Source organism: Castor canadensis, chromosome 14 (genome assembly GCF_047511655.1).
Source record: "Castor canadensis chromosome 14, mCasCan1.hap1v2, whole genome shotgun sequence".
In the NCBI taxonomy this organism is placed as follows: domain Eukaryota; kingdom Metazoa; phylum Chordata; class Mammalia; order Rodentia; family Castoridae; genus Castor; species Castor canadensis.
In genome coordinates this window covers 97,010,548-97,035,663 of record NC_133399.1, presented here as the reverse complement: position 1 = coordinate 97,035,663, position 25,116 = coordinate 97,010,548, and the positions used below count along the sequence as shown (strand labels likewise).

The window sequence follows — 25,116 nt, the reverse complement described above, 5'->3', positions numbered from 1 at the left end:
GGGCCCAACTATCACTTAGCCCCGCTTGTTGCTGTCATTTGGGAATGTGGGCTGTCAAGAAGTCATTTTTGTGTTAGAGTCTAACACTGCCTGTGTTTTATTTATATTTGTATTTATATTTGTGCATGTTATTAATAATGAAGGATGTTGAAATGCTGTCCTTCATCAATATTTATGATCAAAGGAAATATTTTTTAAAGAAACTAAGTATTTCATTAATCAGCAGTTCATAGGTACCCATTAGATTGCAACAACATATTCACTATCATGAATATTTTAAAAGATAATGTATTTGCTTCCTTTCTATTTGGTTTGTAAATAGATTAGTTGAGAAAAATTCCTGAAAGGGTTGTAAATTATTGGTAATGGAATATTAAGAAAGTAATAGAAGTTTTATTTAAGGGGTGATTCTACAAAAGCTGAGGGTAGAATAAAGATTTTTCATGTTCTTCCCAGCATTTGTTTAGATTATTATCCCCCAAATGGGGCAAAGAATGGTACACACTACAAAAAGAGACAATTGGAATATGTTATCATCCTGGATTGTTGAAATATTGTGTTTAGACAAAAGTCAAAACAAAACTTTTTCATAGATGGATGGTGGGGAAAAGTATGAGGAAATATACAGGTGCTGTAAAACAACTTGTAGCTCCTGGAGGGGAAAGAAGAGAAATTTCGAGACTCATGTATCACAACACATCATTTAGTCTCTCCAGATAGCACATGACATCTGTTTAGTGGATAAAGCAAAGGTAAGGAATAAGCATCCATTTCTCTCTCTGGCATTGATTGCTCTGGAACTGAGGGATCTGTGTTGCCTTTTGGCATTCAGGTCACCCCATGTTTAAAAAAAAGATAAAGCACATTCCAAAGGCACTTTAGACATAATTTTTGACACCTACCAACCATTTGCAGATTTTTAAAATCAAGACTATCACAAAAGCAGGGAATTTATTCTTCTCTACAATTTACAGAATTAATGAAGAATTACCATGGCCAGCGACTAATCAGATGTCTCCTGGAATATTCTTGGTTGCTTTATGTCTCTGCTCAGTCTGGAACACATCATGTTTATTTCTAAGCAATTTTTAAAAATCTACTTTTGCTTTACACTTAATTTAAATGAAAAAGTAGTTCTGAGCTGATTCATTATTTAAATTTCAGTCTCCACATTCCCTTTTGGAGATTGAGGCATCCGTGTACATGTAAGACTACAGTTAGACAAAAAGCTGAATAAGTTACCGGCTGAAATCCAGTGGGCTAGCTCTCAAGTATGAATTATATAAAGTTCACTGTCCTTGTTGGTATCTTTTACAAGTAGTTCTTTGGTAGTTTAGAGTGAGATGTTAACTTTATATTTGACTCTGTCATTCTTTCTTTTTTTATTGTGCTAGGTGGGGGTACACTGTGACATTTACAAATGTTCTTACAATATGTCATACTGAATTCACCGTCTCCATCTTCTCCCTTATACCCACCTCCTTGCATTCCTGGAATAGTTTCAACAGGTCTCATTTTTCCATTTTCATACATGTGTACATAGTATTTGCACTACATTCACCCTCCTTTACACTTTCCCCAACACCCGCCCTCTGCCCCACACTGGTACCAACCCCCCAGGCAGGACCTGTTTTGCCCTCCTCCAATTTTGTAAATGAAAAAAAAAAAAGACATATTTTTTGTTTAAGATAGCTGCACTGGAAGTTTCCATGTGACATTTCCATGTATATATGTATTATAACCCAAATTGGTTTGTCTCTATTTTTTAAATTTCTACTTTTGTCCCCTTTTTATGGTGGATTCAACAGGTTTAAAAATTCTAAATTTATTTTTGTATAGACAGTACATCAACTGTATTCACCTTCTTAACTTCCTTCTTTTACCCTTCTCCCCTTGTATGTGCCCTCCCCTTAGTGTGACCAGCTTTTCAAAATATTGCTTTATTTGTTTTAGGTCTATATTTCACATGAGAGAAGCCATATGGCTTTTGGCCTTCCGAAACTGTCTGATTTCACTTAAGATGATGTTTTCCAGTCACTTTATACTTGACTCCCAGTCTTACTGTTGTTCTTCAGGAAAAAAAATGAAGAATTTGAAGGTAAATTTTATAGATAAAATATACTTGTACCTCTCTTAACAGCTTTATGCACAGTAGAGAAAATAGTATTTTGTTCTACCTACTCTAATTACATTTAAAACATCAAACCAATTCTCAAAGGAAAGAAAACATTAAATAACCCACACCTTATAGAAGAAATCATTCTCTCTGTTATCAAACACACGACTTTCAAGAAATTAGATGAATTCAGATTGTTTAACGTAATCTATCATCTAACCTTGAGAATTGACCTCAGTAAATATGAAACTCCACGGTTCTCATCAATTCAATTACATTGAATTATAAATATATTTTGCATATATATGTTTCTCTATATGTGTATTTATCCACGCACTTTTTTAATTGTATGTATAAATCAGAGATCCTAGATTATAAAACAGAGAAGAAAGGAGGGGTTTCCCCTAAAGATGGCTGTATTTTGAACATTGAGCCCAAGTTAAGATATGTAATCTTCATAAATATTAGTATGTTAGCAGACTCTTTCTGAGGAAGAAAGTGGATATTTCAAATAAGCTTGCTTTGCAAGTTCTTTTTCTCAACCCAATTCCTGTACCTTCCGGAGGGGCTTAAGCTTGGTCTCCATTATGAAGTCATATTTGCAAAGCTCGCAGCAGCGTGTGTCTGAGCTCTTGATCCACTGGTGGAGGCAGGACTGGTGGACAAAGCGCAGGGTCCCTGTGCAGCGGCAGGGGGTGATGAGGGGGCTCTCTTCATCGCCCTCACAATGACAGATCCTGCGGAGGAACACAGCAGGCAGTATGAGATCTCTCAGACAACCAGTAGCTTTCTACCTTTACCGGCTTATACCAGGCTGCATTAGAGACTACAACGTGGACATTTCACCTCAACTTTGATGCTATAACTGAATCTATGATCAATATTAATTTATTTTCACTTATATGGCCATTATTAGACTCAAGTCTTCTTATAAGGCACTAGACCCTGGCATATTAAAATGCATTGTCATTTTATTCTTATACTGAAGCCCATCCTAAGAGCAGGACTGAGCTAAGTTCCAGCTTAATCTATTTAGCAGGCCACTTGGTTGTCATATATAGAAGTTATGACTCATAAGTATTCTAAGGAATATATAGTCTGATAACTTCATTGTGTTATTTTCATGGCGGTTTTATAGGGTCAAGTGTATAATTTAGTAACTATGGTATTTTACCACCATGGAAGATTTTCAAAAGAATTTAAGGTATAATCAAATAATAAAGTTAACACCAAAAGTCGCAGTCTAAAAATATTCAAAGATTTTCCTAAGGAAGATGCATATCTATTAGATTACAATGAACTTTCCATAGTTAACACTCTGTAAATCTCACAAAAATTACTGGCCACATAAAATTCAAGGTCAGTAAATTCTAGTATTTGAAAATGTTAATTTCTACTCCTGCCAGTGATTTCAGAGTTCCACCAGTTTCTGAATTATTATGAATTCTAGTTTCATATATATGTAGTTTGAAATCTTCATTACTCTCATATTCAGATTTTTAAAAATAATTTATTTTCTTTTGGGGTGAGATAAGCCTCTGTAACTCTAGGTTGTGAATGAAAAACTTAGCTCTTCAATAATTCTAATGACTTAACTAGGAGTTAGAAGTTGCTAATAAATTTAATTAGAGATATATATCTGTTCAAAATATGAATATTGAAGTACAATTTTAAAACATTTTAAAGAGTGGATTTAAAATGTGTTCTCTTCCCAGGGAAGAAATGTCTGCCCAGATTGCTAGCTGTGGTAATTGAGCCCTAATGCTCCTCCAACCTCAAACTAAAGAAGACAGAGTACACAAGCATTTTGTATTGATTTCTTAAGTAAAAACAAAGAAAGCAAAAAGAACAACTGGCTTCTACAATCCTGGGGTGCAGGTGATGGGATGAGAACATGAGCAAGTCTAAAATCAATGCCCCCTTTCCCCTGGACTGAGTTGGGAAGTAGCTGTATTGAATATATCAATACATAGAAAAGGCCAATGTGAAAGAGGAAAATTACAAATTACCTGAGTGCTTACTGTTAATGTCAAACCTGAGATATCTTCTTTCCCCAAATCTAAGCATCAGGAACCAAGCCCAGTGTACTTTGTATCACACTCACTTGATGTTAATACACCCTCACAGCACAGTGTCCTTAAATTCAGTCAGTAACATGACATACTATGAAATCAACCAGTGAAGGAAATCTGAGTTTCGGTAGAACTTAATGACATTGTAATATTTATTTTTGTGGCTTCTGAAATGCAATGAATTATAGTGAATAAGAGGCAATATTTCTTAAGTCCTTGAACCTTTTAGCTGTCTGCTTCTGCACAAATATACTTCATTTAACCAGGGATCAGCAAACTATGGCTCAATTTTATTCACTGACTATTTTTATGAATAAAGTTTTATTAGAATACAGCCTCATGTATTGCTTTATATATTGCTTACAGCTATGTTTGCAGTATCACAACAAAGTCGAATAGTTTGCTTGACCATTTGGTTGCAAAGTCTAAAATAATGACCATCTGCCCTTTTCAGAAAATGTTTGTAAATCCCTACCTGAAAACATACGTGGTGACTCTGCGTTAAAGACAATGTATGACTATTATTGACAATACGAAAGCAAATTTTACAAATAAATCACACCTTTGGCAAGTAACAAAAACTGAAGATCACACAGAGGAGCAATAAAGCCACAATGTAAATGAAAGCCTCTCTTGACCTGGCATTCAAGCCAGTTGCTTCTGCAGCCGAAATTTCTCACTTGGAAAAGAAAGATTTGGAGTTAATGCCATCTGATAATTTATTACTGGACAAAAGATTGTGTCAAATGCTCTAACAGATGCTGAAAGATTTTGAGGCTCTGATGTTTTACCAACATGGGAAAAGTAATTCATTCATAAGTAGCTTATACCAAAACTTAGCTGATTACCAAGTTCACACTGACTTGACCAGATTACTGATAGTTCAACTTCTTGATTCTTAAAATGTTCTGTAAAAATAATTCTGTAAAACTCTTACCTAAAGCATGACCAGCAGCACCATTTTCTCATAAAATTAAAGTTATTTTCCAGTGGAAAAATCAAAAGCTTGGTTCATTTTCATTTCCATTTCACATGATGTATTTTTGTGTTTTTAGCATTTTCAACATTTTCTAAATTATTCAGCTCAAGTAAGGCCTCTAGAGTTTAGATTGTTCTAAATGAATTTAAAAGCTAAATACTAAAAGTAAAAAAAAAGTTATAGTGCCATTAAAGAAAGAAGTAAATGATTCTTTAATTGATATACTTCACACAAATCACAATTGCTGAATTACAAATGAAAACATAGTAATGAAAATATAAATATGCTTTTCCCAACAGAATAATTGTGTAGAGAAAATGATGATATGCTATAATAAAATTGCTTTGTAAAATATTCAATTTTTTTACCTGATGGAAATTGAGGTTTGGGAATTCAGTGATTCTACAAAATCCCTGGTGATACACGTGGAAGCCTGATACCAAATAACAGGAACTCAAACAGTCTGCTTATAGTCTAATCAGCATATGTTGAGATTTTCACATGTAGGACTTGGATGAAAATGTACTTCTACATAATTTCTAGCTTTCTGTGAACAAAAAAATCTCAGAAAACGCTATGTAGCAAATTAAATTTTAGATTGTTTTTGATAATATGTATGGTTAAAATCCATTGCCTTAATGTTTAAGTTTTAAGAAAAAGAGCCAGAGGCAGGTATTGTTTAGCATGCCTGTAAACCCAGCAATTTAGGAGGTAGAAGTAGGAGGTTTATGGTCTGAGACCAGCTTCGGAAAAAGTTCAAGACACTATCTGATAAGCAAAAGGACTGGGGGTGTGGGTCAGGAGGCAGAACATTTGTCTAGCAAGTGTGAAAGGTGTGAAAGCCCTGAGTTCAAGCTCAAGTACCACAAAGAAAAAAAATTAAAATGGGAAAGAAAAGCAATCTTATCTTTTTTTAGCTCCATGTATCTTAAAATGACTTTTACTGCTACTCCTTCTCTCCTCTGCTAAGTCTTCTTAGCTCTGGTAGAAAAATATTTTTTTCTGCATAGATTGTATAATATTACTTTAAAAACCATGGTAATTACAAAGCTTTGGGAATTTTGGAAAATTTTAAATCCATTCATTCATCACAATTTTCTTAGGTTTTGCCATATGCAAAGTTAATTAGACAATGACAGATTCAGCATGAATGGTGAGAAAAGAACCTGTAGTCAGGGGCCTTGTTTGGACAACTATTGCAACCATGTAGGTAATGAGAATCTGGACAATTGCGCTGATATGGAGAAGACAAGGGATACTCAGCCTGTTTTGTCCCTTCTTTTTTGGCACATCATCTTAAGTTTATTCCCCTGCTTCCCAAATTGCCTTCTTCTCCAAACCCGTCCCCAATTCAATAATCTTCATGCATCATAATTATGAATATTGCTATGTTTCTATTGGTTTAATTTGGATGCTAATCATTCAAAACTAATCACCACACTTCAGAGTTTGGCACTCATTCTTAGAACTCACATTGTAAGCCAAAAACTTATTGGAAATATTTTGGTCAGAAGCCATATTGAAAGCTACTAAGCAGAGGTGGGAAATTCATGAGTGAAGCTATAATAATGTCTCTGATTCTCAATATAGCATAACAATGAAATAACAGACTAGAGAAACTTTAATTTCTCATATTATTTTTTGGCAGGGAAAACATGAACTTGTTCATAAGCAAAAGTGCAGGTGCCTCAGAGAATTAGACATTAATAAACACATTTGTGAAAGAGTTGTTAAATGAATGGTGTTGAGATGTCCAGAATGTATAAAAAAGAAGGCATGGTAGAAGAATATCTTTGGAGAAGTAGAAGAACATATGGAAGGGAAACAGACATCTTTTCCAGGGAGCAAGAGGTAGAGGGAGTGATAGGCAGAGATGAGAAGGTGGTGAAGGCAGAGGAAGCCCAGTATGTCAGCATGGGTGGTCTAACTATCTTCTGTGACATAGGAGACAACATGTATGCTAAACAGAAGGGAGAAAGGAGAGGGTTAAGTTCTTATAGCGGCTGTAACTAGTTAGAAAAAGCCTGTGATAGAAAATTAACCAAACATGACTATAAGAATCACAGAGCAGTGGTAAGGTCCCTGGTGAACTTAGCACAAATTTATAACATTGTGTTGTGACTTGGTAGCGTTGAGCATCAGAGAGAAGTCCTGAAACTGGTAAAATACTCTAACCATCCCCAGATCACTAAGTCAGAAACAGGAAGGATACAAAGGAAGGGTTCGGGTATAGCAGAGAATATAGTGTGAAGATGCTGAACACAGGGTCTAGACTTTAAGCAAGGCAAAGTTAGCGGTTAGTGTGCTATGAGAAAAGGGTAGGTCTGAGCGACTGGAAGTCACAATGCTTGTAAAGAACCAATGGGGAAAGTGGAAGAAGTGTAACAATGACCGTGAATTTGTAAGATATTTATATACCTCATGGATGAGTTCATAATCTTTTTTGTCCTTTTTTCCATTGTTATAGGAACAGATATCATCTAGAATTATTTGATACTTGAAGTAAATCAAATCCTGACTCACATTTTTGCTCTTTGCTCCAGTAAACTAGAAAAATTCTCAGTTTATTCATTTGTAAGTAAGGTTAGAAATACCTCTTAGGGTGTCATGAAGTTTAATAAGATAAAAATGCAGCACCTGGTCCATGGTAGGCAATTAAATATTTGTTTATTTTATTTAGTTATTTTATGCTCATACAATTTTAACTGACTTTGTTAATTGTGTTATAGTTAGTATGGGGTCATGGAATTACAACTACTACTACTAATTTGTCTGACCTATGACATTGCTTTCAGGGCACTGGAACCAATTTTATTAGATAATTAGTTGGTTAGAACCACATTCCTAAGCACAAGGTCATAAATTCTGACTCCATACAGTGGGTCAGCTATTGACATTTGAAATTCCAGGTCAGTCATGTCATAGGTATCCCTCAAAGAAAGCTCATCGAAGGAACTCTTTTGGGTTTGTTTAGGGCAACTTTGAGATTGAATTCAGTGCCATTCTTCACTACAATGGGTGGCCTCAGATACATTTTCAGCATTGTTTTTCTTACCTGTAAAATCTTATGTGATTATTGTGAGACTCAAGTAAGGTATCTGAGAAAATATTGCACAGTTTGAATACTATTCTGAAGGAATGCATTATTGCCAATATGTAAATGAACAACAAAATTGTTAATGTTGCTAAGTACTATAAATGCAAGGTATTGCATGCTTTTATTCAAGCAACTTAATTTCTGTTTGCACATTAGTTCACAGGACTTTGCTATGTTTTACCTCAAAGGACTGTGATATAAGAAAGGGAGATACTTCCTCTATCTACTTTGGGGTGATTACTTCCCTAATAAGATACTCACACTCTCCTTAGAGTCAAGCCTAAGGATCTTTCTAGTTCTTTATTTTTCTTAATGCCTTCTGCATGGTTGACTAACAATTTCTCCTGGAAACTGCCCCTTTGTGGCTTATGTGGGACTGCTCTTATACTACCACCTTAAAGTTGGAAAAACTAGAATTAGAGGATATAAAATATTTGGAGCAATTGGAAGAGTGTCTACTTAAAGAAGGCAGACCAAGACTGTTAGGATTATGGAGCTGAGGAGTGTGATACAGAAGAATAATATAGAACTCAATCTATCTAAATTCATGGGTAAGATTCTTCTGCCATATTTCAAAATTACAGCTCTAGGGGCTACTTTTAAAGAATGTAAGTATAGTAACTTGGGGGCAAACAAAAATAAATGCAAATCCCCATGCTTAGTGTCTCAGAGGAGAAAAAGGCTGGGAGTGGGAAATTATATAACAGCTGTCTTCAACTATGCAAAAGTCTATTGTGGAAAGAGCAATTGTCTGTCTCACAACTACAGCCAGTGAGTACAAGTCAGAGGAAGCAAATTTCCATGAAGTATAAAGAAGTGAAAATAAGCAGCGCTTTCTAGAGACAGAATGAGCTGCTGCAGGAGAGTATGGATTTCCTACCATCCAACAGGTAGGATGAATATCTGGTAGACATAATATAAAATGAATCTGAGCAAAGGTAAACTACATGATGTCAAATTTCTTTCCCAATTCTGTCATTCCATTATTTTTCCTTTTCCATGGGCTGATGCTTTCCCCTTTTAATACTTTGTCAGCATTTCTCCTTTACTTACCCTGGGAATTATGTACTTGACCCCTTAATTTTTCTTCTACACTAACTACCTCAGTGAAGCAATCTAGGCCTTCAATTTCAAATATTAATCCTAGACTTATGATTTTCAAACATTCATCTTCAAAACCTCTGCCTCTCCAGTAGCAAGAAACTTTAGTTAGTTCTCTAATTATAATAATTGGATATCCCTATTGGGACACTTACTATTTCCATCTCCAAGACAGGGTGTAGGAGTGTGATTATAGTGCATTCTGTGAACACATGTATGTAAATGGAAAAATGAGAACTGTTGAAACTATTCCAGGAATGGAGGTAGGGGAATAAAAGAGAATGATGGAGAGGGTAAATTTAACTATGATATATCATAAGAACTTTTATAAATGCCACAATGTAACCCCAGCACAATATAAAAAAGAAATAAAAGAGTGATTGTTCAATTAAAAATGAAGACAGCTTTTCTTTTTAAATATCCCATTCCATAAGTACCCCACTGCCTCAGGGTAAATGGCTTGCTTTTTTCTTTGAACCTCAGGTACTTCAGATCCTCTATTCAAATTACCATAAACATATCAATATTTTTCTCACTCTGTGTTTTTAATATCTTTTCTTCACCACTGCCATCTCTCTGATAGTTTTGGCCTGTCAATAGATACACAATTTTTCCTTAAGACTTGCTCCCTCCATTAAGAAGCCATTGACACATAAATTTTCCCAGGGTGTCTTTTGATACTGTCACTCATCAATAACACTATCACCAATCAAAGAAAATTTAAATTGTCTAATTTGATTTTCATACGCTCTTCCATAATTTGTATTTACCTTTCTTAGTTTATTATGTTTTTCAGCAATCCACATAAAATGGCATGTTAGCATTGTTAACATCTTCTAAGTTGTGGGTTTTGCCATAGGGAAGTTACTGCTGTGCCAGGATCTTGATTCCTCTCAACCTAGAAGGCATTATAGAGGTCCTGGTTGTGTTGTCCATTGACCCCAGTTGATTCACAAATGTTATCATGTTCTGCATGTGCCATGACGAGAAAAATGTTGTCAAATACCTGTGGTTGTTGAAAGTACCATCAGTGTTAGATTTGTAGAGCTGCCTACCTATGTGTATTAGATTACTTAATCTCTTATGTTTCAAGTTTTTCAACAGTAAAATGGAAAAATAGAGATGTTAATTTTATAGACTGTCAATAAAGTGTAAGTTAATTAAGTGGTCAGTAAAAGTTCAATGGTATTTTTCAATTAGTGGCCAGAGAGTTATTTTCTCAGTCTATTGAATGTCTACCACTGGGAATTTCCTCGAATATGGTCTCATACCTGTAATACCTTCCTTCTGTCCATAAAACCTAATCTGAAATTAAGACTCATCTAAATTTAAGGTTCACAGCAATTTAAGAATCACATTCTAAATAAAACAATCATTACTTTTTTCCTTCTCTGCAATGCTCACTCCCTTTCTGTCTCTTAAGCTTAGACTACCCATATAAGGTCTTTGCTCTTTGTTAATTATCTTATTCACACAGTATCTTATATTATGAGCAGAATCAATTTATGTTTATTAATTGTGAGGGGCAGGATCTTTTCATGTATTTACATTAATATTATGATTAGTTTGTGTGGTAAGGATGGAATTGGAGAGCATCATTCTGAGTGAGGTTAGCCTGGCCCAAAAGACCAAAAATCGTATGTTCTCCCTCATATGCAGACATTAGATCAAGGGCAAACACAAGGGAACTGGACTTTGATCACATGATAAAGCGAGAGCACACAAGGGAGGTATGAGGATAGGTAAGACACCTAAAAAACTAGATAGCATTTGTTGCCCTCAACGCAGAGAAACTAAAGCAGATACCTTAAAAGCAACTGAGGCCAATAGGAGAAGGGGACCAGGAACTAGAGAAAAGGTTAGTTCAAGAAGAATTAGCTTAGAAGGTAACACACATGTACAGGAAAGCAATGCGAGTCAACTCCCTGTACAGCTATCCTTATCTCAACTAGCAAAAACCCTTGGTCCTTCCTATTATTGCTTATACTCTCTCTACAACAAAATTAGAAATAAGGGCAAAATAGTTTCTGCCAGATAGCGAGGAGGTAAACGGGGGAGAGGAAGGGGGCAGGAGGGGGTAAGGGAGGGGGTGGGAGAAGGGGGGAGAAATGACCCAAACATTGTATGCACATATGAATAAAATAAAAATTAAAAAAAAAATGTCAACAAGTCAGGGTAAAGATGACTAATCACTATACTATAAATGGACTGGAAATTCTATACTTTAGGATTTTATTTTTACATGTACGGAGAGCAGACCAAAAGAACTCACTTAGTGAGATGATTTAGCAGTTCTCAATGTTTTCTTTATGTTTCAGGAAAATGCACTCCTAGTGAAAGTGAGAAAGATTTAATCTTTATACCTTGCAACTTTTAATTTGTATTTGAGGAAGTAACCGGAGGTGTGCCAATTTTATACCCTTTCAGAGCAGCAGAGGAAGTCAAGCAATGTGATTTGCAGTAAAAAGGAGAAGTAACTCTTACTTAATAAACAGAAGAAGATGGACAGTATTTAATATCATTATTACTAATAGCTGTTTCCAGCTACTCTTACTGATCTGGAGCCTGCATACATTTTTGGAATAAAAACTAAAAATCCTTATAAACCAGGTTTCTAAGATTTCCTTATTAGAGATGAAGTTAAGTATTCTAAACTACAATTAAGCCTGAGATTTGAAACATCCTAGAAACTTGAATAAAAATGCAACTAGGACATAAGAATAAAAGTATTTTATAAGCAACTAATATAATTTTTGTAATCATAGGGTTGGTTTCTGTGAATCGATAATTTTTTAACATCTACCAATGAATGACAGTTCTTCACGCATAAGTGATTTTTAAAAAGTGGTTTTTTTTTCTCAAAGGAATATTTTCAACTCAGAAAAACTGCTACATTGCATGATTTCCTGAGTATAATTTCGTGCCCTAATTTTCACCACTGACTTGGTCGAAAATCTCAGACCATCTGCACAGAGCTGTAGGGAATGATCAACAACAAAGACAATGATAGAGCAATGTTCTTGGCTTTAACTCTATTCCTGGAGGCAATCCAAAGTCTCAACTAATCAGCCACATTTTCTTCTCACTAGATATCCCACTGAAAGAAAACAGTGGAGAAGATAATGCTCACCTTGCTGTGCCAATAATGGAAACAGAGGAGGCCAAGTTTCATTCAAGTTCACAGGCATTGAGTTCTGTGAATATATATTGGGAAGATTCCATTGGTATTGCTCCTCTTGGGTCCTTCATTACCTTTGGAGGTAGTTTGATGCCATTGATACTAGGAGTTTAAATCCTGATTGAGCTGGAAGCTCACAGACATTTCTCTGTTCTTATATAACCTTGTAGCTCAGTATCACAGTGGGCTAGTCCTTCTTTGAGAACTTTTCCTCTGTTTTCTTTGTTTTTCTTTTGTTTTTTTTGACAGAGTCTTGCTCTGGTCTTGAACTCATGATCCTCCTGCCTCAGGCTCCCTAGTGCTGGGATTAGAAGGATGCTCACTAAGCCTAGCTTTGAGGACTTCTTAGAAGCCTCCATGGGCTTGTGTAGCACGTTAGATTGCCACCTGTGAGCCCCCTGTGTTGGCATATGTAGCCCTAGGCATCCTGGTCCCTAGTGTACCCAACAACAGAAAAGATCTTTGTTAATTTTAGGATTGGCTATAAATGTCCAAATCTTTAAAATCAAGGACAGATCAAAAGCTGTGCCTTACTTTTTTGGACAATCCCTCCTCTTTTAAGTATAATTTTATACTGCTGGTGAGCTCAGAGCACAATCTATTTTTTTTTTTGCAGTGCTGGAGGTTGATCCCAGAGCCTCATGCATGTCAGGCAAGCTCTCCACCACTAAGCCACATCCCTATCTTAAACACAACCTATTTTAAGTTGAAGGAAATAGTTTTCCCCAATGACCTCCATCTTTCCAGATTCTACCTTATAATTTTGGAGACATATAGACAATTTAATTCATAATTAAGATTGAATAAACTTCCTAAGGTCATGATTTTCTGTATATTTTCACGTCATAAACATTATTTTATATCAGCTTTGAGATCTTTTTGGGTTTACCTGCGTGCATGAAGTAAAAAGGGAAAACAAAAGGACAGACAATACAAACTCATTTGGTATTTACTGTGCAGATATAACCAAAGAAATATAAGTGGTCAGAATCAAAATAGTAACAAAGCCATCAGATAAATTATCCACTTGTAACTTTTTCTTACTCTTTTTCTTTTCTGCATGTGACAGAAATTCTTAATTCAAACTGATTTAAGAATCAGTTATTGATTTAATTCAATAACTCTGTGTTATTGCTAATTACCAAAATTCAATAAGCCGAGGGGGCTTATTGTATGATAGTTTCTATACTGGCCACAATATAGAACACAAGTAGACAAATATAAGGTAAAGGGGGATGATGTCAAGCATTGCTGTATGCAGTAGAAAGAAAGGTCATTAAGAATGATAATAAGACAGAGGGGGAGGAGGATTGAGGCCTTATGGGAGATGCTGCACATGAACTACAGTTGAATTCTGGGTAGAATTTGGCAGATAATGATGGATAATGGTAGGATAATCCAGGCATAGAAGATAATTTCAGTGAGTGCTTAAAAGTAGGGTTAGTAAACTAATTGGGTAACAGTTTGTGGCCAAGCTCAAAAAGAATGCAAAAGTTTTGGTAGGATTAGAGTGGTACATTAAGCAAAAAGAAATAATAAGATTATAGAAGGTCTTAAGTCTCCTCTACTCAGTGCGAACATACAGCACATTTGCCCTTTAAATGTGCTCAGTGGGAATACTAAAAAATTCTAAAGAATTTGAATGAGAATTAAGATTACATTTAAAGCAGACTTAAGTAGACATTCTCTGAAGAAGTCATACAAATGGTGAATAGGTTTGTTTGGCTATTGTAAAAATAAGATAGCTAGCAGGTGTTCTTAAGGATGTGGAGAGATTTAAAACCATGTACACTATTGGGAATGTTAATTTGTACAACTGTTAAAAATGGTGAGGAAATTTCTAAAAATTAAAAATAGAAACACCATATGATCTAGGTATCCTACTTCTCAGTAAATATTTAAAAGCGAAATCAGGACCTCAAATAGACATCTGAACTCCCACATTCATTGCAACATTATTCACAATAGTCAAGATGTGGAAACCATCTAAATATCCAGAAATAAATAAAATGTGGAATATTGACACAATGAAATGTCAGTCAGCCTTTAAAAAAGAAGAAAGTCACATCTTTTGCATCAGGATTTGGCTATCTTTTAGATGAACATTGAGGAAATTATGCTAAGTGAAATAAACCAATTACAGAAGAATGAATATTGCATGAGGCATATTAGATATTCAGACACATAAAATCAGAGAGTACAATGTTGGTTGCCAGAGCGTGGGTGGTAGTTGAGATGGGGAATTGTTATCAATGAGTATAATTTTCACTTATACAAAATGATTTAGTTCTAGGTACAATAAATACTGTAATGCACATTTAATTTTTTTTTTCAGTAGTGGCATTTGAATTCAGGGATTTGGGCTTGCTAAGTAGGCATTCTACCACTAGAACCCCACCTCCAACCCTGCCCTTAAAATTTTATTAAGAGGGTAGATTTCATGTTGTGTTCTTACCACAACAAAAAAAGTAAATAAATAGTCTTTGTCTAGAAAAAAAAAAGAGAATGATTAGATTAGAAAGATTAGTCTAGTGCAGAAAGGTTAGCCATAAAAAGGAGAATTTGAGAAGACCTGAGTTCAAACCCCAACCCCACCAAAAAAGGAAAAGATTATTGTAATAGATAAAGTCAAAGAGTAAAGTGAGCAAAAACTATTGCAATAGAGTGAGAATGGAAAAAGAGCAGAGAGGTTGGTACAATGTATGTAGCACTTTGGTTAAAGGAGGCGGGACAGCTGTGGGAAAATGAGAGTCAAATGAAGTCAACTGACTTCACAGTTTTTTAATTAAAACTCCCTGGGACAGCTGCTCAAGATTAATCCATGTGCAGGGCCTCTGAGCATTGTCACAACAGTTACCAGTTGAAAACCAGAATGCTCATAATTTGATTTTTTTACTTAGTTATAGTGTATGGGGACAGACACCCTGAAAAGCAGAAGGATTAAGCTACAAACTTTTTCAGAGATGCTATTGTGTTGGATTTGGGATAGCTCAATGAACAATCATAATTGGAAGATACTTTCCCAAGTAGCAATAGAATTGCAAATACATAATTTATAACGTGGTACCTTACTTATTTTGATTTCACATTTTCCTAGTGTGTAGAGAATCTGGAATTATTCTATCACTTTATTTTTCTCTATCATTTTTTTTTCAAGTAGGACAAGGTATAAAACCGTAAGAACTTATTTATTTAAACTCTTAATAGAACAGAATATATACTTTGACAAAAGCACTAATATTTTTTCCTGATAGGTTCCATTCTTCCAAATTTAAGTATATAAATTTTTATTTTGTAATTGAGAGGTATAATTGAAAAAACAGTGTAATTTTCATTAAAAAATTAAATTCATAGAAAAAAGATTAGAGGGAAGTATATAAAAAGCTAAATTGTGATCTATTCAATTAAGTTCAAATTGAAATAGCAGTTTTTCTCTATTTTTAATTTTCTTTACAACAGCTACAAACTACTATAATAATAAAAATATTAAGCAAATGTAGAGATTTAACATTTTTCTCTCCTTTTTTTTTCCTCTGTGTTCTAGTAAGTCAACAAACTCATGAATAAATTTGATAGATTTACATCCTTGAACAATTTGGAGAAGTGCAACGTCTCATTATACATAACTGTTGAACTGCTCTTCTGTTCTCTTCCTGTCCAGCATCAGGGACAGCCTATGTGCCATGGTACTTGGGAACTGATGGATTTCCATGTATGTTATTTATGTTCGAATAGACATAGAAACTTGCAGGTGTTAACCACATAAGCAAAAGTTTCTTTTCAAAATTCCAATATACTTATTCATGGTAAGGACAGAAGACCGTTACAGAAAGACAGCTTCCCTCTCCCTCCCACATATGCCAGTGCCAAGAATATCCTGTTTCATCTAAATTTTAAGTATACAAACATATTTCATGTCAGTTATGGTAGACCTATACCCCAAACAAGTGTGTGTATTCAGACATTCCATTTTAGGCATATGAGAGCCTGCTGCAGTTTCATAAAAGATAAAACAACTTATTTTGTTAGTTACTAGCTGAAAGAGGCATCTTTAACTGCACCATTGATTTTTTAACTTCCTGGGTTTGCAGGTCTGTTTGTACCTTCTCAACACTCAACTCTGTCAATGCCTTTTCTTCGTCTTGCTTCCATTTTTATATGCTCTTTTAATCTTTCTCTTTCTCGGCCAGACTCTTTCACTATAAAAGAATCTAAACGATAAATCAGCACCTTTTACCCCTCCACTCATTATGAATGAATCGCATTAATTGTGCACACCAGATGCAATCATTTGGTCTATCTCTTCCTTGTTATCTTTCCTTCCTTTTGTGCCTCTGATGAAACTGTCTTTACTTGAAGATAGAAACAATAAAACATTTTTAAAATTGTAATGTGACTGTGGAATTTAAAGAAAAGAACCTTTTTTATTTATTTGGTTTTCTCTTACCAAATAAAAATGAAAAATGCAATAGCAAATCTAGGTTGCAATTGTTATATTTTATCTCAAGTATGGCAGGTCACTACACATGATGTAAAATACAGAGTAGATTACTCTTTCTAAAACATATAGAGCAAGACAGAAGGTAAAATTCAAGGCTTAATATTTGGAAACCCCTTTAGAGTTACCATAACAAAAGCTGCTTTTCATGTTTAAACTATATCTTAACTTTTCAACAGCATCTTTTATATGGATACTATCTAAATGGTAAATAGTGAATATAAGCTGTTAATAGCTTCAGTTTGATTTCATCTCATAAATTTAGCCTACTTAGAACAGCTTTAATTGTTATATTATATACTTCATATTCACATATACATATATGTTATAAACATAAATGTATATGCCATATTGATACTGTAATGAACATTCACGTTGAATTATGATGAATCACATTAATGTAGTATTACTGATTCACCTGTTTGGTCCCTTAATAGCATTTGATAAAAAGTAGAGGAACTGGTGCAAATGGAACTGAAGAAGCCTGTTGACATCACTGTGGCTTATCACTGTGATAAATATATGGGAACACAATCTGTGTGTTAACTCACCCCTGGCCCAGTTACAAAGAGGCTACAAAACCTAACACATTGATGAGCCTTATTTTTTTCTGGGCTGAGATAGTTTCTCCAGAGATACTGAAGGTTATGACTGTGAGGTCAGGTGGGAAATCAGGACAATTGGTCTTTTTAGTAGGAGCATCCACAAAGGTTTTACATTGCTACTCTAGCTTGGAGTTTAGGAAGCAGGGGAGGTGAGGAGGAGAAAGAATATTCCCTTTTCCCTCTATCCTAAAACTTTCCTGAGCAACTTTAAGACAATTTTACCCCAATTTTTCCCCTTCCTCACAATGATGTTATATTGTATGTTGGAGACCATGCATGCATAACGACAAAAATGTAAGCCATGACTTTCTATGCTACGTCTTTGCATTTCTTATAAAATCAATAAGCTTTTGCAATAGCACATTTTATTTAGCACCAAAATGGAAAAGAAATGAAACAAATAAAATAAAATCAAACATGATTTAATTAAAAAATCATTCTTGCAAGCATGCACAAATGTTTATATATCATCATGGGAAATTAAGTGATTTCACAAGAAAGGATTGATCTTGAGCCACTTAACACCAAGAAAAAGCTCAGACTACCAGTAGATACAAACATTTGCTTCCTTGACATTCTGTCCCTCCCAAATACTGAGGTTTTGGGAGTTTCGCAGTTGGAGAGGCCATCTTTTAAGTAGTTATCTCAGTGTAGCTCTAGGGTTTAACTGTAACACTGTAATCCTGTCCTCTGCCAGACCTGGATTACCAAGGCCAATGGCTTGACTTAGACCATGTTTATTACTGAGTACTCAAGGTTGTCATGCATTATCTGAATATTCTCATTTTAAGGTTCCTTGAAAGACAGTTTTCTCAGCAAGTCTTCATTACCATGAAAAACGGTGTTTTTTTCTAAACACTTAGCTAGCTTTTCTGTGACTCTTATTTTTCTCTCACTTTAGTTACTGTGCCTATAGAAATTAAACTTGTAAGACATAGTCACATATGCACTTTTGTGGATTTAGTATTTTATGCCCTTATCTTTATGTGCCCTAGTTTGTCAATTTCCCATTTTATCCTTTTATGTATATATATATATATATACATATATATATATATAGTACATCAAATCATTTTTAAAAAGAAATAGAAAGCCAACAAGTGCAAATATGCCATCTCATTTATTCTGCTTTGAGACTTGCTGTCCTTCATGCATGGGCTCATGTTAATCTCCTTTCCCTTAAATTCCAGTCATCCTGCAGCCCCTCACTGCAGGAAGACACTATTACAATCACCCCATTTCATATCTGCGTCCTCTACCTCATTGTTCTCAAACTTTAACATATTTCAGATTCGCAAGGGGGACTAATTAATCCTAAGAGTCTCTGATTCAATAGTCTGGGCTGGGTCCTGTAATTTGCATGTTTAATAAATTTCCAGGTGGTTTTTATACTCTTGATGCTTTATTTTCCTTATAGTTTCATTTAAAAGTGATTTGCAATTCTTTATGTCAACTTGATGAAAAATTTGAAGTTAAATCCAAGATAGAAGCTGCTCAAAGTAACTGTGTTTTCTATTTCTATCAATAAAGTTGGTCCACCTTGAAAGCAAATGTCTTAAATTTTATATGGCTTCAGGAGCAGAGGGGAAATAAATTATACCCTCAGCCTCCATTTCAGTGTGTCCAGATTGCACAAGTGCTGCTGAGTGGACCTCCTGCCCAAAGTTGTTCTGTTTGCAATCTATGTGTTTATCTGTCTATTATCTATCTATCTATCTATCTATCTATCTATCTGTCTATCATCTATCTCTCTATCTGTCTATCTATCATCTATCTATGCCTTCTGGGCAGCTATTTTTTTGCCTGAGATTGATTTAAAAGTCAGTGATTCTCAGTCCTGACTGAGAACATCATTCAGGGCATTCTTTAAAAATGCACCCATTCTGAGGCCCCATTTCCAGAGGAATCCAGAAAATAACACTTTTTTTCCTTAAACTTTCCAGGTGAGTCTAACAGCAGCTCAGACTGGAACCTGTCAGTGAAATGGCCTCTCAGGTCTTTTCTTTCTCAGATGGGTGGAAACTTGAGGCTTTGGAATACTGGCTGGAGGCAGGATGCAAGGGCATTTGCTGCACAGAACGTTTGCTGCATGGGACATTTTGGTGGTGTATGTGGCTTACACTTCATTCTTCTTTTTTCTTTTTGTTTTCCTCTTCTACCTTCCCATTGTCACCATCTTGGACTATGGTAAACATTTTCACTCACAGTGTTGTCCTAGCTTTGATCAAAGAGTTTCCAAAATAAAGACAGCAGAATTTGTTGGTGAGGTTAAGAGTCAAGTATGCACAAGGTAGTGAAAATTAGGCTTTGGTTATGACTTCTTGGCAAGCTTGAGGGAAAGAAGAACATTCTCAGTATTGTCTCAAGGAAAATGTGTCCAAGGGAATGGAGGTGTGGTGCAGTGTGAGGGTGGTGGAGTGTTGTGTGCACATGGATTCCATCCCCAGCACTGGAAAAGAAGTTCTTGAAGAATGTCTTAAGTAAAGTCTGTCTTCTGACACAGGAACTTCTACATTACAGCATCTCAGTTTGTGCATACCTGGAAGTGAATGGAAGGGAACTGATGGACTCCTGGAGTCCTGCTTGCACCTGACAGGGGTGGGAAAGAGAGCACAGTGCTAGATTTAAGACTGTCAGGGGAAGTGAACAAAACAACTCACAGAGGCTGATGCAGAGACATTTTAATTTCTGAACCAAATTAGGTACTAGTATTTAAATTTACCTATGTCTGAGGACGATTGCAGAAGATTTGAAATGAATGTATAACTACTGCAGTGGTTATGAAGAAGATAAAGACCTGAATATGATAATTACAAATAGAGGATATGTTCAAGGTATAAGTAAATTCTCAAATATTAATCATAATTTGGTAGCAAGAAGCACTGTACCTAATATCCATATGACTACACACATGCTATTCATTTCCTGTGCCATAAATATATAGGTGACAAAAACCTAACACAACAATCATTACAAAAATGAATTTGAATGAGAGATGCTGGGCTTGTTTATTGAGAGAGAAAGGAGAGATTTCATATTGTCAAACAGATATAAATTCATTAAAGGAAACATGTGGTTCAAAATAACTATGCTACTGAGTAAATATGGTTCTTCAGTTACGAAGTAGATAGCTCTAAGTAAATTTTCAAATTAAGTATTTTGCACTTTGATATGTTGGGTATTTACCAAACTTAGAAATTACAAAAGAAAAGATAAACTTTGCTCTGTATAAAGTCTTATATGTAAATATTAAGTTACATATCTAAACGAGTAGCAGGCTTCCACTTTTGCCTGAAATTTTCTGAGATTAGAAAATTCCTGATTTGACGATGAAATCTATTTCAATATGGTTTTGTAAGCAAAGGAAACACCTATTTTTCTTTGTTCCTTTATAAAAGCACAACTGAAATAATTCCCCTACAGAGTGTATGCTATTCTTCCAAATCAAAGTGAACTATTAACCAAATTAGAAAGAAATTGATCAATCCACTTGCTCTTGGTCATGTAAAATAATTTATTAGTCAAAATAATTATATTATTGATGACACTGTCATTCCATTCCTGGAAATATTCTCTTTCAAACTGGGAACAATTAGAAAAAAACTTGTTAAGAACATGTCATGTCTTTAAAATATACAGACAAAAGATATAAAATGCCATTTCTATAATCATTTCAAATATTTTTCATTATTTGTGTTCATTCAAAATAAAAATTATTGAGATTCTGATAGACTGTGAAATAAGAGTAAACATTTATAACATTAAAATGTGTTGTTATAAATGCTTACCTTGGTTGGGAAAATCTTTACTGTGTAAAATAAAGAAGCATAGTGCATATCTAATTTTTTTAAACTGAAGACAGCAATGAATAAAATTGTTCATTTCAAGAAAGGAATTAGTTCTGAAACATTGTACTATGTTAGGCATGTATTCATTTTCAGTGCAAATATTATTTTCCTCAGGCAAAGAGAGGGCCATTTTTACCTTTTCCAAATTTAACCACTTCAGGTAGAGAGAAAGTATGTCAAGAATGGGCCTTCCTGACTATGTTGAGTAGTCTCCTAAGTACTTTGCTTCTGGCAGGTTACCAACAATGTTCACACCTATTTCCTGCCAGCTCAGCTGTTATTAAAATGAACAGGACAAAGGGTGCTATTAATTCTGACAAGACTCAGCAAAACAAAAGCAAAAGCATAAGGAAGAGAATAAACTTGTGAACTTTCTTAAGTCTGTTGCTTCTTCGAAATGAATACTCCCTATTAGATCACTTAGGATAACCCTTTTCATCTGAATAGTGAAGACTGAATAACTTATCTTTTACCCATGGGATGAAACTTGACAATAGAATGTCAGTCTCATTTCATACCAAAAAAATAATTGGAAGAAATAATAGAATAAGTAGCAAAAGCTCAACAAAATTATTACTGAGTGAATGTAAATCTAGGACCAATAGGTAGAAAATAGGAGGAATCAGATTGTAAGAACCTCCTTGCAACTAGAGACTCAGAAAGAAAAAAGGCTGCCCCAGGAATAACATGTCCAAGAAAGTAACAGATGATAACATTGCTGATGTTCTGAGGGTCTTCAAAGAGCAGATGGGAAAGTGACTTAGATGGTGAGTGGGTCTGTATCTTCCCAATGACCAATAATTACCTGAAATATTAAGGTAAAGGAAAGTGTAACTGTTTTTTTAAGTACTGACACAAAACTACTTACTGAAAAGTTATTTTACTTTATATTTTTCTTTATAATACATGCTTTTTAATTTCAAGTTTATCAAAGCATATGTCCATAAAATTGGTAAATGAGAAAGGGGTATATTTCACGATATCAATCTTATAGGCTCATATTCAACTGTCTTCCTTGGCTGTGTATGCATTCAAAAATGTATTGCAGAAGTAAAGTATACTTCTGGCAGTCTGTGGCCTCCATACTTGTAGTTAAGCACTGGTCAGTGCTTTCAATAATGCTTGTCCATCTTACTACATTTACCATTGTCAGACTTAGCAAAAGTCTGCAGGATGCCCAGTTAAATTTGAAGTTTAGAGAAACAATACCTTTTCGTTATCAGTATGTCTCAATGAAAAATTCTTTGTTTTATATAAGAAATACAATTTTTGCTTTGTGTTTGACCCTCACTCAGATAAGATGACCTGATTAGGCTATCAAAAGGAACTGATTAAAATCTGTGTATCTACATGTATTCATATCTGTCATTTTCTCTTTTGCTTCTGATGTAAAGAAAGACATACCTATTTTTCTTGTGATTGCTAAATCTTCCACTTTGGATTCCATCCTTTCCTACTTTCTTTGTGAGAACTTAGTAAATAATGGATCCTCTCAATTTTCTGTATCTTCAACAGAAAATTGTTCTCTCTTTGTGAGCTGGAGGATTTTCCAGTAACAGTCTGAGTGATTATCCAAAATATAAAACTGAGACTCATTCCTTTGCTTAAAAGCCTGCAAAAACTTTTCCTTTGTCATTAGAAGAGGAAAAGAAGAAAGTCCAAACTCCTAACTGTAATCTATAAGACACTGTGTGATTGACTCCTCCGCCTACCACCCCAGGTCTGATAGGTCCTATTGAAACCCTTTCATATTACATCTCCTAATCTTTGGGTGTTCTTATATGCCATATCCCTTTGCTGAAACATTATCCTTTCTACTTACTCTACTTTCTTTGGATTTCTCTCTAGTTATTACTTCCCCAAGAAAACTTGCAGACTTGTTTGGTTCCACTCTCTGCAATGTGTTTGTTTGACTTTGTTTATAGGTTTTAAAAATAAAATTCACCCACTTAATTATTTGGCTTACCAACTGGAATAAAAGTTAAAAGATGAGGTCACATTGTCCCTTCCACTGCATTTCCAACTCCTAGGACATGGCCTTGATGCAAAGCAAATCCTCAATAAGTAATTGATTGATACATGTGGGTGAATAAATCAATACTGAGATTTAATGATCAGGGTAGGAAGGTGCATTTTAAGCACAATTCTCCAAGAAGCTCAGGCTTATTACCTAACAGTTACCTAAGTCAGTCTTACAATGCCAGTGCTCTGTCAGAATCCATGGTCTTGTTGCTTTTGTAAACTGGTCTTCTGCTATGAATTTGCACCTTAGGAAAATTTTCTCCCCATTTTCCCATGCCCAGGTTAAAGTTATTGCATCTTGAAAGAGTAAAAGATGTCAAATAAAGACTTTTCCTTCCATTTTCTCATCTAATTTCTCCTAAAAAAATCTTTCTTAATAAAAATGAAAATATGCATAACATATATGAAAGTTACACCATAATATTAAAAAGTGTATACTCAAACTCACCATCCAGCTCAAATTAAAGCTAGAGTTTTCACTTATCTTTGGCTTCCTCCCTTTTTAAGGAAATTAATGATGGAATTCCATATTCCTTACTGACTTTACAGTGTGACACCAAATTCTCATTATTGTCCCCATGGTGTATGCAAGCCTCCCTTAGTGTTCACTGATTATGAAAGCTATTTCTGCAGTCCTGTTTGAGCAATGTGAGAATTGTTCTGAGTATTGCAGAGGACACAAAACAGGTGTAAGACTCGATCCCTCTCTTCAAAGAATGATTATTCTATGGGGGAAACAGAATGAAGACACATGAAACTAGAGAATAATTGAATATTAGATATGTGATATCCACTGGATGTTATAGAAATTCCAAGAAAGACAAGATCATTGTGGACCATAATAGCTTAGAACACTTTCAGACAGGAGAATAAAAATGAGGTGAATATTGGAACATGCCTAAGTATGAGCATTTGGAGAAGAAAACAAAGAGATTTAGATGAAGGAAAATTTGCATTTAATGGTGTCGTTTTTTCTTTGCTTTTATTTTTTCTCCACATAATTCTTTTTCACATCCTCTGGTACTGATGTTGCTCTTTTTTTGCTGTTGAAATGTCCTTTCCCCATTTCATAAGATTATAAAGGGCTGGTGGAGTGGCTCAAGTGGTAGAGTGCCTGCCTAGCAAGTGTGAGGCCCTGAGTTCAAACCCTAGTGATGCCAAAAAAAAAAAATTTTTGAAGGGCTGAGAGCTGCATTGAGAATCTAGCCTTCCTACCCAAGGACTTGGCCCAAGCATAATGTCCATGCTTCTGGTGAGTGACTGACCTAGGATAAGCTAATTATAGTCCTTCCCCAACATTCTATGCTTGAGTACTTGAAGACAACATTTCTCTTTTGTGTTAGGCCACTGCTGGTAAAATGTAAGTTTGAAGCTACCTCTGCTCCCACTGCCTCTTCCCTCTTCCATATAGAGGAAGCCTGTCTGCAGATGGAGAGAATGACAACACAGGAGGAGGGAGGAAGGGAGGGAAGGAGAGAGAGGGAGGAGAGAGAGAGAGAGAGAGAGAGAGAAATCACATTGTGTCAATTTGGTTTTCTTAAGTCCTTGAACCATCTGTAGATCTAGTTTCACTTTTTTTCTGTGGTTAATACATCCCTTT

General features: G+C 35.1%; 2 protein-coding genes across 21 annotated transcripts in view; one reads left to right on the top strand and one right to left on the bottom strand.

Annotated features, from left to right (window-relative positions):
* Nucleotides 1-5,161, top strand: part of Tma16 (translation machinery associated 16 homolog) — an 83,661-nt gene extending 78,500 nt beyond the window's left edge. The window contains exons 7-8 of the mRNA XM_074055070.1: nt 1,954-2,098; nt 3,832-5,161. Of these exons, the coding sequence (XP_073911171.1) occupies nt 1,954-2,098; nt 3,832-3,858 (172 nt within the window). The 3' untranslated portion in view covers nt 3,859-5,161. The remainder of the gene's footprint in view (nt 1-1,953; nt 2,099-3,831) is intronic.
* The window catches only part of Marchf1 (membrane associated ring-CH-type finger 1), an 814,712-nt gene that overhangs the window by 51,306 nt on the left and 738,290 nt on the right, over nt 1-25,116 (bottom strand). For all 20 annotated transcript variants that reach the window (XM_074055052.1, XM_074055062.1, XM_074055057.1 and 17 more), the window contains one exon: nt 2,673-2,853. In XM_074055052.1, coding sequence (XP_073911153.1) covers nt 2,673-2,853 — 181 coding nt within the window. The remainder of the gene's footprint in view (nt 1-2,672; nt 2,854-25,116) is intronic.